Genomic DNA, 17,153 nt, shown 5'->3' with positions numbered 1-17,153 from the left:
TTTGAGTTCCTCAGATTATATTATTGACTGACTTACTATACCCATCATTCCGACATCACAAATGACTGTGAAGGCAGCACGGGGTCACATGACCAGTGCACAGCTGAGGGATGCCGAGGCTGCTCTTTGCTAGCCAGCTAGCCCCGTTAGCTGTGTCTAGCGATCCACTTAATCGGGTGGATTTTATTCTACATTTTCTAATCCAATCCAATCCAGTGGCCTGAACTGCCTGTCATGGGGAGGGTATACTGCATGTGGTCGTCGTCTGTATCTCCTCGTAATGGCAGCTTTTGCTCAGGCTTCAGAGCCATAAATCGTAGCTAGGGCTGTCCAGTTAGCTCAAGGCCAATCGAAGAAAAGGCAGGCCGTCGGGTGAGTACACTTACAGTAAAGTCATATTTTCCACCTTTAGTAGCATCATTTTTTTGACAGCCACATAACATATTTGCTCTATTGTAAACAACTACCCAAGTAAGGCATCGGGTTTTTATCGTTTTTAAATACTTATATTCTTATCGGTTATTACACACCAAAGCCACTGTCAGCTGAGCATAATTAACGATGGGTGTGTTATTTATTACGGCCAGCCGCGTAATATAAACTCAAAATGTAGGTACTAATCGCTTTGATTTATTTTTTTCTCGCCTTTTAGTGTGTTGTTAAAGCTTAATGTTTTCTCTCTCTCTCTCTCTCTCTCTTAGTGTGTCGCATTGAACTGAAGTACAACCTGCAGTCCTGGTTAGTTTATCATGAATTGTAGTCAATTGTTCGATTCCTACAGCATTTTAAGAATGTAATTTTAACATCTTGGAGGTTATTGTAGATAAATGACAGGTTTACATGTTGTTTTTGACACCAAGACCTCAGGAACTCGGTTGAAAAACAAACACTCCCACTGCACTGTCAAACATTCCTTATGTGGGTGAAGGCATTAATAGATCTTAAAGCCAGATAGCCCACATTCTCTCTCCTTCTGATTCTTGGATAGTTTATGAGTGTTTTTTTGTCGGGCGATTGGTTTTAATTTTATTCTAGCTTTTTCTGAACTCACATTGAAACTCCTTTTTTAAATACACAAGGATTTCTATGAATAAATGTTTTTTTCATTGATCATCTTAAAGACTTTAAACTAAAAGTGAAAAAACAAAAACAGGAATGCATGTTGGAGCCAATTTCCTGCATTAGATGTTAATTTAAAAAGTGCATGAGCAATTAATTTTTTGGATTTAACTAATACTGGTATTAATTTGAAAGAAACTAATATTTTAATACAGAATTCTATGCTTTCAAAAGCATTTTTATGAGTGTTTTTCCCCAAGGAACACACAAAATGAAAATATCCACAAGCTTATGGATTTCAGTTTTACCGTGTATATGCTAATGCAGGAAAATGTAGGGATTAAAACAAATAAATTTTTTTTATTATATATATTTTTTGTACCAGTAGCGGTTTTTCCTATTCTTTTCACAAGGTTTCCCCCAGAAAACTTCCTAAGCTTGGCGTTTGGGTGCTCAGCAGTCATTTATCTAGCGGCCAGTCATGTTTTTGTGTTAAAAAATGTTTAAAGTTGACAGGTAATTAGAAAATATCTCTTGATAATTGTGTGTTATTGGAAAATTGGAAGATTAATATCTGAACACCAACTATGAAGTCTTAAAAAATGCAAGCATTTTAAAAAGACTTAAATAAATAAGCAATGCTAAGCCTGGTGGGGACACAAGTAGAGCCTGGTGGCCCGCCAGGCTTAGAATAGACTGGGGGAAACCCTGATTTTCAGACCTTGAATTATTAATTGATTCGTATTTGTCTGTAGACAGTGTGTAGCTGTTTAAAGAGAAGTCCTAGAGGATATAGTAAAGCTTTTGTGGTCACATTTTTGCTCTTTAGCTGTCAGTTTCTGAGAGCTGTATAAATAAATTTGTAATTATTAAGAAAACAAATCGAAAATACGAAAACGAAAATAAATAACATATTTTGAATCAAAATTGAATGACTGAGAGAACAATTTTTTATGAAGTGCCTGGAGACAACGTGTTGCGGATTGGTGCTATATAGATAAACTGAACTGAATTTAAATCTTCTAGGGCTATGAGTAAGTTTGAGATGAACTGCTTCTGAAATTTAGATTCTGTGTAGATTAGAGAAAAATCACATTAAATTCAAACTTAATCACCTAATTCCTGTTTTCTACTTTTTTTCAATATTGAAATTGTAAAATAATACCATCCTTGCAAAATAATGTTTCCATTTCAAAACTTAAAACCAATGACACTGTAACTGAGAAGTGTGAGTAAAGAAGTGACTAAAAGGCACAAGAATCTTTTTTTTTTCTTTTTACATAATCATGTGACATATGCTTTTATGTTGTTAATATCTTGGGACTTTTCCCTGTAGGTGGATCAGAGAAGTTTGGGGGATTGAATCTTTCAAATCCAGTTCAGGATCAGTTCTTCATTTGGAGCCAGCGCCGGCCTCTGCCAGTATTTTCATCACTTTCAACCCCAGATGAACCATGTCTTCGTCAGGGTGCTGCCAGCTCCCCGGATCCCTTTGCGATTATTCTGAGAACACTGAGCCCGATGCCTCTAAGCATTCAGAAGAGTCTGATTCTACTACACAGGCCCAGTATGTTGCCAAGGTTACAGCTAAAGATGGCCGCCCACTCTCCACTGTTGTCAAAGCTGTGAGCTTGCAGAGGTGAGTAGAAAACTAGCATGTGGCTCCAGTGTGTATCCTGTAAATAAGTGAAATGTGGCTAACATTATTTTTTTTTTCTCTTCCCCTCCGATGGTCGTATGTCGGCGCTCAGCGATGTAGGGATGTGTCGGATCTGTCATGAGGGAGCTGGAGGGGAGACACTGCTCTCACCCTGCGACTGCACTGGTACTCTGGGAAAAGTGCACAAGAGCTGCCTGGAAAAGTGGCTGTCATCCTCCAACACCAGCTACTGTGAACTTTGTCACACAGAGTTCACCATTGAAAGGAGACCACAACCACTGACACAGGTAGGAGGGGCTGAACTTATTGCGGCGATGGATATGTTTGATATCTTCTTTTCTATGTTTACTAGAAGATAGTCTCATTTGTTATTTAGCATTGCGGTACCTTGTTGTCTTCACAGTGAGAACAAATATTTTATAAAATGACCAGTTCACATCACATAGATATATTCGTCAAAGTTCTTCCTTTAGATTTATATTTTCTAAACTGATATTGTCTACTACCGCTAAGTTTGAGTTATACCAGTAAGCTCTTCATTTTGCTGTTCAGTGGCTGAAGGACCCCGGCCCTCGCAGTGAGAAGCGCACATTGCTGTGTGACATGGCCTGCTTCCTTCTCATCACGCCCCTGGCGGCTATTTCCGGGTGGTTGTGTCTCAGGGGGGCCCAGGACCATCTGCAGCTGAAAAGCAGACTGGAAGCTGTTGGACTTATTGCCCTAACCATCGCCCTCTTCACCATCTACATCCTCTGGACACTGGTAACTATGGTTTTCACTCGGCACTGTAACTTATATTCTAAGGTGAACTGTCCATCATTATCACCTCATAGCCGTTTTCTTACTCTGTGGTGTTTAAGACAAAAAGAGAAATCTTTGTGAAACTTGCTCTTAGCTCACATTTTATTAGCTTAGTTTTTTTTTTTTTTAAATCAAAACAGGTCTCTTATAAATGAGGTCTTGTGATCCTGTATGAATACAGGTCAAATAAATAAAAATAAAAAGAATAGGGTTGCAAAATAAGTCCTCTGAATGACAATGTAAAGCAAGTTTCTAGATTTTGTCAACAGTACCTCGCAAAATGTTTCAAAACCCTTTTTTATTTTTTTCATGTTATAGCAACAAGCTTAAATGTATTTTATTGAAAAGAAAATCATACATTTCATTGATTTGTTCTTTTTGCAAAAGTAAATTTAAAAAGTGAGGCATGCATTTGTATTTAACTCCCATGTGGCTGTACTTATAGAGCCACTTGGTGTTGCAATTAATTCTTTTGGCATCTGTTTCAGATGCCAATTCTTTTGGCATCTGAAATTTTTCACAATCTTCTTTGCAAAGTGGCTCGAGCTCAGTCAGATTGGACGGAAAACATCTCTGCTTCCACAACCATTTAATTGTGTTTAGTTCTGAGCTTTTACTGGGCCATTTCTAATGTGCAATTACCTTAATCGAAACCTTTCCATGGTAACGCGCTGGATGTTTAGCTCTGTTTAGATCTCAAGTCTCTTGCAGCCTCTAAGACGTTTTCCTCTGGGATTGCTTTTTATGTAGCTCCATTCATCTTCCCATCCATACTGACCAGTTTTCCTGTCTTTGCTGAAGAAAACCTTCCCCTCAGACATGGTGCTGCCACCATCATGTCTGAGATTGGTGACGGTGTGTTGAAGGTGTTGTGCAGTGTTAGTTTTCTGCCAAATGCAATGTTTTAAATACGGGCAAGGTTATTTGATTTTACTCTCATCTGACCAGATCACATTCCTCCATGTGTTGGTTGCGTTATGTACACGGGTTTTTGCTAAATTTTTTTTTAAAATAACTTCTTCTTATTGTATTCCAACAGGGATTTTCTGCTTCAGAAAGGGCCAGATTTGTGTATTGCATGACTAATAGTTATTTTGTAAATAGATTTTCCAATCTGAGCTGTAGATTTCTGCGGTTTTTCTAAAGTTATAAATTACACACAAATGAACTGAATTTACTAATTAGCTGATTTCTTTAGGCAGCTTCTTTATGTTGATTTTTTTTATTTTTATTTTTTTACATAAAATCTCAACAGCTTATGTAGAAGTTTGTCCTACAGATGAGATTGTTCTCCAGTCTTTTTTAAGTGGGGAACTCTTAAAACATGATGAGGGAAGGATAGCAGGACTTTTTGTGCAGCTTATCATTCAGAGCTTTCAAGAATCTACATGCCTGAACAGAAATGCATAGCTTGCTGAGATCAGAAGCCAAATTTCTCCTTCACATCTACTGAACTGGGTGTATAAAAAGCAACCAAGAGAAACTTTGGAAAGCACACTTATGAATTCACTTTTAAAAATTAGCCTTTATCTTTCTTTCTCTGTGTTACATCCATCATGCTGTGTCTCAAACAACTTTGTCACTTTTATTGACACGTCTTTTAATCTCCTTTCACTGTTTGTTGTGGCCAACCCCCTCTTCTTTGTCGCCCGACCTTTAGGTGTCGTTTCGGTATCACTGTCAGTTGTATTCGGAGTGGAGGAGGACCAATCAGAAAGTTCGCCTGCTCATGCCCGACATGAAGGGGGCGCACACCACCCAGCGTTCGGTGCCGACCAAGTCGACCAAGAAAATGACTGACGAGACCATCGTATGAGTGCCGGGCGGTGGCGAGGGAAATAATGCAAATCAAGCTCACACAAGCACTCTAAAAGCAAGATTAATCATAGTAATACTGAACTTTTGCACTTCATACGGACGATCCTGAAGGGAAAGAGATGCTTTCTCCTCATGATTCTTTGTTAAGGCACTTGATTAAAAAAAACCAACAACGAAAAAAACAAAAACAAAACTACGTTATTGGCTGCCCACAAAAGTGGATTTGGGAGGAACTCATTTCTGAGTGGTGTTAGATTAAAAACTGTGTACTCACCAGTGCTGGGATGTGAACGAACTGACACTGAGAGAACGGACTAACCAGCCTGACTTTTTATGTCAGTGGCAGAAACTTATAAAATACTAAGACACAAGCTAATGTAGCAGGATATAACTGATTCAGCATGCTACTACAGTATAATAAGAGACATATTCACTACCTATAATTCCCCTATTATGCCCCCTGCACAATGTATTTAGCTGGTTTTAAACCGTGGACGAACAGTAGTTCTGCAAATGGATAGGAACCTAAGAAGATTGACAAAGTCTAGCTGTGAATACTCCTTTTTTTGTTTGTTTGTTTGTTTGTTTGACAAGTAGAGGGCGACTGTCACCTCTATCACTGTCCCTGTCTATAATCTGAAGCTTTTAAGTTTCCAGGTACAGGTTTTACATTGCTTTCTCTAGAGGAAATATTAAATCATGTTCCTCCTTGGTCAGTAAAGGGAGACGCGTTGCATCAGTCACACATGTCAAGGGGGTGGGGGGGATGGGAATCGTAGTTCATAAAATGACACTAACTCGCTCTGAAAAAGTGTTGAAGGCATGAAAAGTGTTTACATTCTAATTGGATGATGTCTCTTCTGTTATCATAAAAGTGCGTTAGGAAAGCCTCACTCCACGTGTAAATGCATCACTCATGAGCTGAGCTGAATAGAAGTGGTCTGTGGTAATGTCTTAAAAACCAGAAGAAATTCAGTTTTAAAAAAATCTAACGGCAACCATGTTTAGATTGGTAATATTGAAGGCACTGGGGAAATGATAGACATGCGATTTGAGATCAGTCTGGGGCTCAGCAAAATGCAAAAGAGAAATGTGCTATGAGATGTCAATCGATGTATACTAAAAGTATTTTTGTGTTACTGTAGTCTTCCTGCTTCATCCCCCTTGGAAGTTGGGTTATTGTGCAATAAAACATGAGGGACTCCTGGACATTGCGTGAACTGGGATTTGCTTGCTTGTTTTCGTGAATTACATCTTTTTTTTTTTTAATTGCAGCAGCACAAATAAAAATACCAAAACTTTTGAAAAATGTGAACTCTAAGCACATGTATTCAGTGGGGAAAAAATCTCATATCGCATAATTTCTGGCACCCTAAAATTCTCTTTAAAAGACAAATTGAACATTTCTTTTTATTTTTTTGGTTGAACTTAAGCAGGGTGTCTGCATTCTTAAAAACAGTCTTAAATTCATGTATCTGAAATCAAGGCCTTAAGATGTCTCGAATTCATAAAAGAAAAATAAATACGTTAATCACAGGTCTCAAATTTTGCTGTTGCAGGATTACATAGTGTTGTTTATTCTGTGTATTTTTATTTTTATTTTGTTATGGAACTTGTCTGTCAAAGTTCCAGTCACGGTGTTCTGCGTTTGAAGCTACGGCTAATCAGCTGCTAATATACCCTTGCTAGCCCTTTTACTTCCTACCATCCTGAGCACAAACATTCAGTTGGCCAAACTTTTTAACTGGGACGATATTGAAGCACAAATTAAATTAAGATTAAGCTTTTCTCCAAAAACTTCAGATGAGTCTGGTGTAAAATGGAACCAACGTTCGAAAATGCACTTCATCCCCTGTTTGGTGTGGTGAAGGATCTGTGATGTTTGCTTGCCATTATGAACTCTTTAACATACTTTGAGATTTTTTAAAAAGATTTTATTGAGCAGTGAAGAGACAAAGGCCAGACCCTGGGAGTCAAACTCAGGATGACCGCGTTGAAGAGTCTTTGCACATGGTATGCAACTTACCCACCCATGTACCATACTTAATTTTTAAAAACTCTCCCAGAACTAACCAGTAAGCTGAAAATGTACTCCTCATTTCGACGTATCATAACACAAAACATGAATCTCTAAAGAAATGCTTCACCAGACGCAATGTAAAATGTATTCCCCACTGAATATATATGCACGTAAATTAAAGTTCAGGCTCGTTAAGTGTGCGATTATGCAACTGCAGTGAAAGATTGCTTGGAGGCGTTTTACACTTCACCAGGGCTGACAACAACTTGGTCTGTGTTGATACCTTGTAATCAGGCAGTGTGGGAGTTTGAGAAGGGAATTTTTCATTTCTCTGCTTTGGAATCTTATATATTTCTGTGTAATGTTACTATACACAGCTGCTGTTCAGAACGCAAGGCAAATATGTCAGTAAAGGTAAAAAAAACAAAAAACGTCTGGATAATCTGATGCTCTGTTCAATTGAAATACCCTCTGCTACTCAAACATAACTGGTGTGTTTTCGTTTATTGGGCAACAGTAAACTTTAGGCGGTATCCTGGATATTTGTATTCCTTTTTAACAAGCTACTTTTTATTGGTCTTGCATAAAAGCAACGAGTTGTTTGGCTATTTCTTCATTATGCTTCTCAGACTGTTTAAAAAGAACTGCATGAAGTTTGAGCGAAAAGTAAACACAAAAATACTTTTCAAACTCAATTAGAGTTGTGAGGTTGAATACTGAAACGAGGATGTTCCTCCCACATTTTTAATCATCAGCTGTCTGGTCTATAACCTACGTTTGTACTTCTTTTTTGTTGTCGTTTTGTTTTTAAAAAAGGACACTGCACAGTAATATTGTAAAATTTATTTCCATGGCATTAATATAATGTATGTGAGCAGACAAGCTATCAAAACAAACAGAACAAAATATATTTTACACAAAAACAAAGTAAGCGTCAGCAGCGTCACAACCACTTTTTGAGATGATGACTGAAGGAGGAAAAGGCCCAAAGACAGGACTGCTGATCCCAGTGAAACCGGCAGGATTTCAAACCCAGGCCTTCAGTTTGTGCCAACAACAGTCTACCAGAGAGATGTCTAGGCATACAGGGTCTCGGACAAGGCTATACTGCTACTCTAACATGTTAACTAGCTGGTAGCTGCTCGGGGTGGTGTACCTTCAGTCCTGTTTTTGTGCCACGATGTTTTGACCACATCTGGGTCAGATTACTACTTGAAATCAAACTCTTCTTCTATCTGGGATTGATCGTTTTGTGGCTCAATGGAACTGACTTCACCGATTCAAAAAGTGCAGGCGCCGACTCGTCGTGCCCAGCGTATTCGAAAGCACATCAACACTAGTGGATTTCAGTTAATAATCGGACCGGGTGAGGCAGGACGGTTTTCCAGCGGGGGTTACAGGTTCTGACAGCACTGCAGCTTGCTCCCCCTCTGGCCGTCTGTGGTCGGAGGGACGCTGATGTCCACCACGTTGTTTCCTGGGGACTCGTCGTGGGCAGATCGCTCAGCAATCTGTTTCTGTGATACAATCCGGTATATTTCTGTTTTCACAAAGATAAAACAGTGATGTTTCAGAAGAGTAATCATAGTCTGTTCACACTTGTACCTTTTCTAACCACAGGACGCCTAAGGTAATGCAAAGCTAATCTGGAAAGGGAAACTAGATTAGAAAGAGGAAGCTACATGCAAAGTTTAAAAGTCAGCTTCCTACAGCGGATGAAACGGTGAAATCTAAGTTAATGAATCATACAGTGACAAACATTTGGACCAGCTGGTTTGAGTTGTATCAGTAACATCTGAGTGTGCTGGGAAACAGGATTCCCGGTGCTTCAGGAGCCAGACTTTAGGTGTCACCTCCGTGTCTGAAAATACAGTGGTGTGAAAATGTATTTTCCCCCTTTCAGGTGTTTTTTTTCCTTTCTTTTTTCTCGTAAGCATTGAATCATCAAACAATACTTGATATCAGAGTTGAGCATTTACAAAAAAAGCTGTTTTGCAATAATAATTTCATTTATGAAGAGAACAAAATCTATCTAAACCAAAGTGTCCCTCCCATGTGGAAAATGTAATTGCCTCCTTAACATCAGCGTTGAACTTCCCTTGGCAGCAACAACTGCCATTAAGTGACTATTAGCGGTGAGTTTTTTTATATTGCTGTGGAGGGATTTTGGCACACTCATCTTTGCACAATTTATTTAATTTATAAAAAATTTTTTAGAGTTTGGGCTGTTTAAGGTCATGCCCCCGACTCTCATTCCTTTCTTTCTACTTAACATATGTGTGCTTGAGCCACCATCCATCACACTATCACCACCATGCTTGACTGTTCCTATGATCTTTTTAGTACCTTAAAAAAAACCTTTTTGTCTTGTTTCTCTACAGAATATTTATTGTTTTCCGTAAATATGACCCTTTTCAAAGCAATATACTGTATATACAGTATAACAATGTCTTTCTTTGTCATCTCTTCTCGACCGTCTCCATATTGAGTTGATGTTTTTAAAAATCTTTTACTTAACTTTTTGTTTCATTTAGGTCTGATTTAATTGACTTCTTGATTATACAGATCAGGTAGTAATCAGACTTGTGTGCAGCTAGTGACAAAAAAGGTGGCTTATCTCAGTTAACTAATTTTTTTAACAAGCGACCCTTATTCTGTGCAGGCTGGTTTGGTTCCTTTTTGCCTTCGTAAATAAAACTGCATGTTGCTGATATTAACATTTCCCACATGATCTTATATGTGACAAAAAAATAAAAACAAGAAGTCTATAAGACTGACTGAAATGCTTTTTCCACATCTCTGAATGTAACGGTTATTATTTTAATAAAAACAAGTGGAGAGAGTTGTCAACAAGGTATTACAATTACATCTTAAACCATGTAGTGCAAATGTATTTTTACTTGAGATTTATAGCGTCTTTTTCATAATAAAATCACACATTTCAATGTATTTTACTGGGATTTAATGGACCAATACAAAGTAGGGGATAACTGTGAAGTGGAAAGAAAATAATGCATAGTTTTTAACCCTTTTTTGCAAATAAAAATGTGTAAAATTTGGTATGTATTCATGAGCAGCTGCTTTTACTCTAATACCCTTAAATAAAACATTAACCATCACCATGTGTTTAATTAAATCCCGTTTTGAACATAAATATAGTTGTTCTGCAAATGCATCAGAGGCTAAATCATGATTACTAAGATACTAAAAATAAAATTATCGGCTCCCCTCACATTTTCCCATTGCTAATATCCTACTGTGTGTCACAATTGAGTTTAAATATATGCATGAATCACAGGGGCATATTTATAGAAGTCAGTGACATGAGAAAATAACTTTTGTTGGCAGTATGAACTATGTTAAAATAGACTGGAAACAATAACCAGAATTCAGTCAGAATACATTAAGCTTTTATATGAAAACGGTCTTTAAAAAGTTCTTTAACAGGAGAATTGTTCTAACCCAACAGGAAAATATTAACCCATCTTAGTACAACCATTTTTTTTTTTTTACCAGATCAGAGTTCACTTTCAGACTCCAATTTGATTTTTTGAAACAGTGGTTACTGCAGTAATGTGTGCAAATACATCTGTAGAGGAACACTGACTGACTACAGAGCTGATGCTTTAATGTCCACAGAGAAAATGATGAGAACAAAAAACAATACACAGAACAGGCTCTTACTCTGAAAGGTGTTTACTTAGTTTAATGTTTCTAAAGTTGTCTTTTACTGCAAACGCCTTTTGATAAGATAGATCTAGTAAATATACATTTGTATCACTCCCTTTCTTGTCTTTACCCTATTATTGTTTATAGTCTAATTATAACATACCTGTAAGAATATTCTTGAAGGCTTCTTCAACGTTTGTTGAGTCCAAGGCTGAGGTTTCTATGAATGACAGATTGTTCTTCTCTGCGGGTTCACACACAAACACATGAAGTTTTACTACTTGAACCATCCAGTGATACAAGCTGTTGCCCCATCACAGTGACGGGGAGTTCAGTTACCTGCAAAGGCTCGCGCCTCGTCTGTGGGCACAGCCCTGAGGTGGCGCAGGTCGCTTTTGTTGCCCACCAGCATGATGACGATGTTGTTGTCGGCGTGGTCTCTCAGCTCCTTCAGCCAGCGCTCCACATTCTCATAGGTCAAGTGTTTAGCTATGTCGTACACTAGCAGCGCCCCCACGGCTCCTCTGTAGTATCTGTAACACCGTCAATAGAAAAAGCAACTTAAATTGATGGACTCAGATCCCCTTATCTCATAGAGTTTTGCTAAAGCTTCAGTTATTGAATGTGTGGGTTTTTTTTGTTTTTTGTCAATTAAACTCATTGCTTCCAAACGTTCACAGTAACTTTAGTATTCCACTTTCTCCATTTGTAGAATGCACTGGAGTCTTTGAGTTTTTGTTTTGATCGTTTAGGAAAATATTCAACACACTCACAAAGCCCCAGGGTGAGCCCTGCTGCTCACCCATTGACAGACAGACAAAACTGCCAGGAGTTAATGGAAACAAAGTTAAAGTCAGTCTGGAGATTGGCATCAACTTATTTCTCCAAGAATAACCTGGCTTAGATAGTAAATTGATGGATAGCACACTCCGTGTTATGATTGAACATAAGAGAAAATCATTAAAAAGTCTTGTTCTAACAAAATATTACATGAGAATAAAATGTAAACAGAAAAACAGCATATGAATCAATCTAATAATCTGCCTTTACTGTAAACTAAGTCAGAATATAAAAGTGAAGGGTACCTCAAATGTAAACAGCAGTACTGTTATAAACAATCCATCCTCTGTGGTCACAGACCTGAGGTGGCGTTATATCGTTATATCATTATATCATTATATCCGTCGCTTATAAAAATGTTGGATAAATTCTATCAGTTCCTTCTTGGCCTGTGGCTTTGTTTCATTGAGATTTGAGGACTTTCATTTTTGCAGTCATATAGTCATTTTAATTACTATATGACTATAAAGAATACTTTTCAATTGACCAGGTTTGTTATCTGTATAACAAGCCTACATCTATCCACCATTGTTGGTGTTACATGTTTGCGCTCTTACAGTATGCCGTATGTTGTTACACCAAATGTAGTGCTATTTACCAAGACTTCATGTTGATACCTCAGGTGATACTTTTTTTTTCTCCCCTCCAGGGGTCTTTTGTGGGCTCTAGTGTCCCATATATGAAAGTAGGCTGACAGGAAAGGGGGAAGGAGAGAGGGGAAGACATGCGGCAAATATTGTTGGGTCCGGGAGTCGAACCCGCGACGGCTGCGTCGAGGAAACATGGGTTGTGCTATCCCCTACACCACCACGGCACGCCCCTCAGGTGATACTTTTGCAAACATAAAGCATTCTGCCATGTTATTTGGGATATGACTGTACCAACTTTGCGATTGATTATATTTTTCTTATTATCTAAACCATTCCCATTTACTCCAGCTCTTGCTTAGGCTTTTTGCTGCATCCAACACATTACATTTGATAGATTACATTTCCATTTGTCTTCCCATCCACTATGACTACATACAGGCCACTTTTAATGTTGACCAGCATCATATTAAGGATGGTGTTGTTTGGTAAGAATACTTTTCAAAGCATATGTAAGGTCAGCAATTTTCGGGGTGAAATTGTTGAAATGTCTGCTTGTGGGTCATTTATCTACTGCAGAATCACTGACTTCCTATTGTTTGGTTTGTAGCGCTTCCCAGGTTGATGTATGGCAACAACAGCTTCTCTAAATTCATTGTTGCTTTTGTTCCTCCTTGGTATCGTGTTAACACAAATAACCGTTGCCAACCTGAGCTGTAAACTTACAAAATTTCTCCTTTTGCAGAAGTGCACACGCTGGCCAGTGATGAGTTATTTGCTGCAACTAGACGCAGTTTTTAAAGCCTGTCTGGTTGTTTGTGTGGGTCAGTTACCATTCCACTTAGTTGAATCATTCTGATCTCAGAGTTATACGCCGGTTGTGATTGCCATGGTGAAATATTTCCCCCACACTGCAGGTGTTGCAAGACTGAAAAATTTGCAATCGCAGCACAAACGCAAACTTACGCCGACGTGATGGCTCTGTAGCGTTCCTGTCCTGCTGTATCCCAGATCTGAGCCTTTATCGTCTTGCCGTCCACCTGGATGCTGCGCGTGGCGAACTCCACCCCGATGGTGCTCTTGCTCTCGAGGTTGAACTCGTTCCGTGTAAATCTGGACAGCAGGTTGCTCTTCCCAACACCTGAGTCTCCAATTAACACGACTATGGAGGAAAAGAAGAGCGCGCTAGTCAATGTTAATGTGATATTAAATCAAAGAAGACTTTGAACGTTGCTGTCAACACTGAAGTGGGCACTTTTATGAATGGGAACTTCAAATAGGAAGATAAAACACTGGATAAAGAGATTCCTTGACTTTTGAATGCAGAATTTGATCTCGTTTGATTTTCCTTTAGCAGGCATTATTTATTCTTACAGTCTAAGACTCTACAAGTGATAAGCATCAGTAAACATAGCCGGTGATATGGTATAAAATATAGTGCCTTGCAAAACTATTCTTCAAAACCCATTAACTTTTTTTGAATGTGGCATCCAAAGGACTTCAGAGTATTTTGGAAGGATTTGGGGGACAGATCAAAACAAAGTAGCATTGATCATTTCCCTTTCATTTAAAAACTGTTCCTGAAAAGGATGAATACATTTTTGAGCCTCCTATCAATCTAATACCCCTAAATAAAATCGTGGGATTATATTTGGCTCTCGAACTTACCTACTTAGTTAGTACAATCCACCTGTTTTTCTATTATGAGGTTTTCTAAGGATCATTAATGAACAAATAGGCATCATGACACCCAAGAAAAGCAGCAGGCAGCTCAGGGATAAAACTGTTGCGAAGTTCAGAGAAATAACATCTCAATGTTTGCACATTCCATCAATGAAAATGGAAAGAGCACGGCTCAACTACAAACCTACCATCAGCCTGAACAGAACCCCATCGTCACCGTCAAAGTAGAGAAGCAGCCGAAAGACCAACTCTGCAACAGAGCAACTCTGGATGAGCTGCAGAGATTCACAACTCAGGTGGAAGAATCTATCTATAGGACACCTAATAGTTGTGTTACCCACAAAGCTGGCATTAATGGAAGAGAGGCAAGAGGAAGGCCATTTGTCATTTAGAAATACCGCTTGTAATTTCGCACAAGCCATGTAGGGGACAGGCATAAAATGTGGAAGGGGATGTTCTGGTTTGATTGCTCTGAAACTGAACTCTATGGTCTACAACAAAAACAAACACTACACCATGAGTTGTAGCTTCTAGCTGGATGCTCTTTGTCAGGAAAGAGAAGACAGTCATAAAGACTGAAGTTGACTGATATGACTCCAATTTAATCTGACTTGAGGTGTGTGCACAGACTTGCAGTACTGATAACAGCAATATGATTTTTAAATGCCTATCATTCAAACCCCAATAAAACACATTAAAGTTTCTAGGTGTAAGGCGATTCCCCGTGAACATCCTGGAAACAAATGATTTTAAATGATCAACAGTCTCTGTTGTTCACCCATTGTCCTATGCTGCTGCAGTCTAATGAGTGTGACTGATTGAGCAGATGGTTCTCATACAGCAGCAGCAGCAGAGGTGGAGCCTTTTTGTTTTCCCCTACTTCCTCAACAAAAGGAAACGTAGCCCAACTTTGTTCTCCCCGTCGGCTTCGGCAGGTCCGGGGCTGCAGGAAGCTGATAACACGCTTCATCAAAACCTGAATCGACAGTTTCAGGCCGCCTTGCCCTTCCTGTTTCGGACGGGTTATAAGGCTCGGGCAAGGAGAGAAAACACAAGGAGGGAGGAGAGGGAGGGGGAGAGACTCCTCGCCTCCGGCAGATGCTCTATTCATCCCACAGAGGATACTTTGTTACATCTAAATGGTCTTTCTGGCTTATACAAGCCCAGGATGTTAATGTGCCACAGGAGCTGATATCAGGATCAAAGAGTCCATTCTGGACCCAAAAACGAGGTGGGACCTGGGTCTGGTACCGCTTCAGGCTCGGTGACACCCTTTCAGGCTTAATGACTGTAAGAATAACAGAAATGAAAATAGAAGGAAGTTGTGCGCCGATGCATCTGCAGTGAGTCCTCCTCGTGTTGGGAATGAGTGCTATTGATCAGCAAAAGGTAAAGGCCAGCAGGCCTGAATACATCTGAACGGGAGAAGTAAAGAGAAAGCATCCAGTGTTGCTAAACAATACATCTAACCTCATCTATGAGACGATGAAAGTTTATTTTAAAAAGCTTTAGTGCGGATCTGGCTGCGCATTAATTGCCCAATAAATACAGCTGCAGGCTCTGTAAATTCACAGCATTGTGTTGTAATAACAGCAACCGATTATCATCAGCGCAGCTCAGCGACAAAAAGGAGAAAAATCACAATCATCCGTAAAACGCCGCTTTGACTGGTGCGTAAGGAGCCAATCTATGTATCTTTTCTACCCTTTATTTTATTTTTATTTTTTTATTATTATTATTTCTTCTTACCTTTGAACAAAAAATCGTATTCGTCGTCTCGGTTCCCCATTCTAGACGAGGCCGCTCCAGCGCTTGTCTCCGGAAGAGGATGAGTGGACGCTGTGAGTGTGGATGGTCGCTATATGCCAGAAAAATAAGGTAAAGATTTGTGCTCAGACTCTGCGCCAGTGTCGGCTGTCAAGGCGAGAGCTGGTCGCAGAAAAGGGGAGAGAGCTCCCAACTCTGCAGAGGGAGGGGAGGAGTCCCTGCAGTTCAAATTCCTTCCGAAGGGAGGCGCTCCTCACCGGCATGCCACCAGATACCTGTCACTCATCTGGTTCTCCCGCTATCAAAACACGTCATTTATTTATACCAGAGACAAAATAAAGTCATTTATGAAATGACGTTATTATTTTATGAAATGATCATTTCATAATCTGATATGATATGTGCACAGAGTGAACTTATAATAAAAATAGCAAACCATTCAGATTGCATTTAAATTTCGGGACAGTCTCCTAATAAAGACTAAATAAAATGTCGGACATTTATTTTTCATTATTATAGTTGTTAACAGATTGTGTACAATGTATGGATTATGTATAATAGGGGAAATGTGTCATCACTAATGACCTTTCAAATTGAATTTGGATTTCAGACATATTAATGTCTTGAATCTGAAACCTCAGTGGCGGCTGTACTTGCTGCTGATTTTTTGCAGTCAGTCAAAAGATTTTTGACCATATTGACTGAGTCACTCACTGTGAATCGCATGCGGCCTCTAGTGAAGAACATTGTCATGCACTGGATACTGTCACCCTTTCCTGCTATCTGGTTTGTGATTATGCTTTGAGGATTGGATGGGCATGTTTCAGGATACTTCTTTAAATGTATATATATATATATATATATATATATATATATATATATATATATACACTGCTCAAAAAAATAAAGGGAACACTTAAACAGGTGTTTAACACTTAAAGTGTTCCCTTTATTTTTTTGAGCAGTATATATATATAAGTCAGAATTCTGAGATCAAAGTCAGAATTCTGAGAATTCTCAGAATTTTAATCTCAGAATTCTGACTTTAATCTCAGAATTCTGACTTTAAACTCAAAATTCTTTTTTTTTTTTGGTGGCCCTAATACTCTCCGTAAAAACTGCATCATAATAGCTGGTGGGGATATTGGTGCTATGCAGACAGGAAGCAGCATGTCTTAATTTTAGCTTGGACTGTCCCTTTAATCAGGGTCAGTTACTTGGCCCCGCCCCATGTTCACTTCCCGTCCTC

At 38.9% G+C, this 17,153-nt stretch overlaps 2 protein-coding genes across 2 annotated transcripts; one reads left to right on the top strand and one right to left on the bottom strand.

The window, feature by feature from the left end:
* The first annotated feature begins 77 nt into the window (after nt 1-77).
* LOC102236558 (E3 ubiquitin-protein ligase MARCH2-like) lies at nt 78-6,547 on the top strand. Its single transcript, XM_005797069.2, has 6 exons — nt 78-372; nt 702-738; nt 2,396-2,698; nt 2,811-3,006; nt 3,272-3,481; nt 5,181-6,547. Exons 3-6 carry the CDS (start codon nt 2,514-2,516, stop codon nt 5,334-5,336), a joined length of 747 nt encoding a protein of 248 aa, XP_005797126.1. The 5' UTR covers nt 78-372; nt 702-738; nt 2,396-2,513; the 3' UTR covers nt 5,337-6,547.
* A 1,639-nt stretch (nt 6,548-8,186) lies between these two features.
* Nucleotides 8,187-16,117, bottom strand: LOC102236307 (ras-related protein Rab-11B). Its single transcript, XM_005797068.2, has 5 exons — nt 15,887-16,117; nt 13,421-13,616; nt 11,367-11,560; nt 11,191-11,271; nt 8,187-8,898 (listed from the first exon to the last, which is right to left on the bottom strand). The coding sequence occupies exons 1-5, from the start codon at nt 15,924-15,926 to the stop codon at nt 8,753-8,755; spliced, it is 657 nt and encodes a 218-aa protein (XP_005797125.1). The 5' UTR covers nt 15,927-16,117; the 3' UTR covers nt 8,187-8,752.
* Between the last annotated feature and the right edge of the window lie 1,036 nt (nt 16,118-17,153).

The sequence above is a fragment of the Xiphophorus maculatus genome, chromosome 6 (assembly GCF_002775205.1).
Source record: "Xiphophorus maculatus strain JP 163 A chromosome 6, X_maculatus-5.0-male, whole genome shotgun sequence".
NCBI lineage: Eukaryota > Metazoa > Chordata > Actinopteri > Cyprinodontiformes > Poeciliidae > Xiphophorus > Xiphophorus maculatus.
The sequence above is the reverse complement of the archived record's forward strand: the minus strand, read 5'-3'. Positions and strand labels throughout refer to the sequence as shown.

What these genes read in the sequence shown, in the direction of transcription:
- LOC102236558 (XM_005797069.2), top strand. Translation starts at nt 2,514, where the DNA reads ATGTCTTCGTCAGGGTGCTGCCAGCTCCCCGGATCCCTTTGCGATTAT. An exon ending in AAAGCTGTGAGCTTGCAGAG is followed by an intron (nt 2,699 to 2,810) that starts GTGAGTAGAAAA and finishes GTCGGCGCTCAG; the next exon opens with CGATGTAGGGATGTGTCGGA. An exon ending in TCTACATCCTCTGGACACTG is followed by an intron (nt 3,482 to 5,180) that starts GTAACTATGGTT and finishes CCCGACCTTTAG; the next exon opens with GTGTCGTTTCGGTATCACTG.
- LOC102236307 (XM_005797068.2), bottom strand. Translation starts at nt 15,926, where the DNA reads ATGGGGAACCGAGACGACGAATACGATTTTTTGTTCAAAG. An exon ending in ATACGATTTTTTGTTCAAAG is followed by an intron (nt 13,617 to 15,886) that starts GTAAGAAGAAAT and finishes TTTCCTCCATAG; the next exon opens with TCGTGTTAATTGGAGACTCA. An exon ending in CTTCAAGAATATTCTTACAG is followed by an intron (nt 8,899 to 11,190) that starts GTATGTTATAAT and finishes TTGTGAAAACAG; the next exon opens with AAATATACCGGATTGTATCA.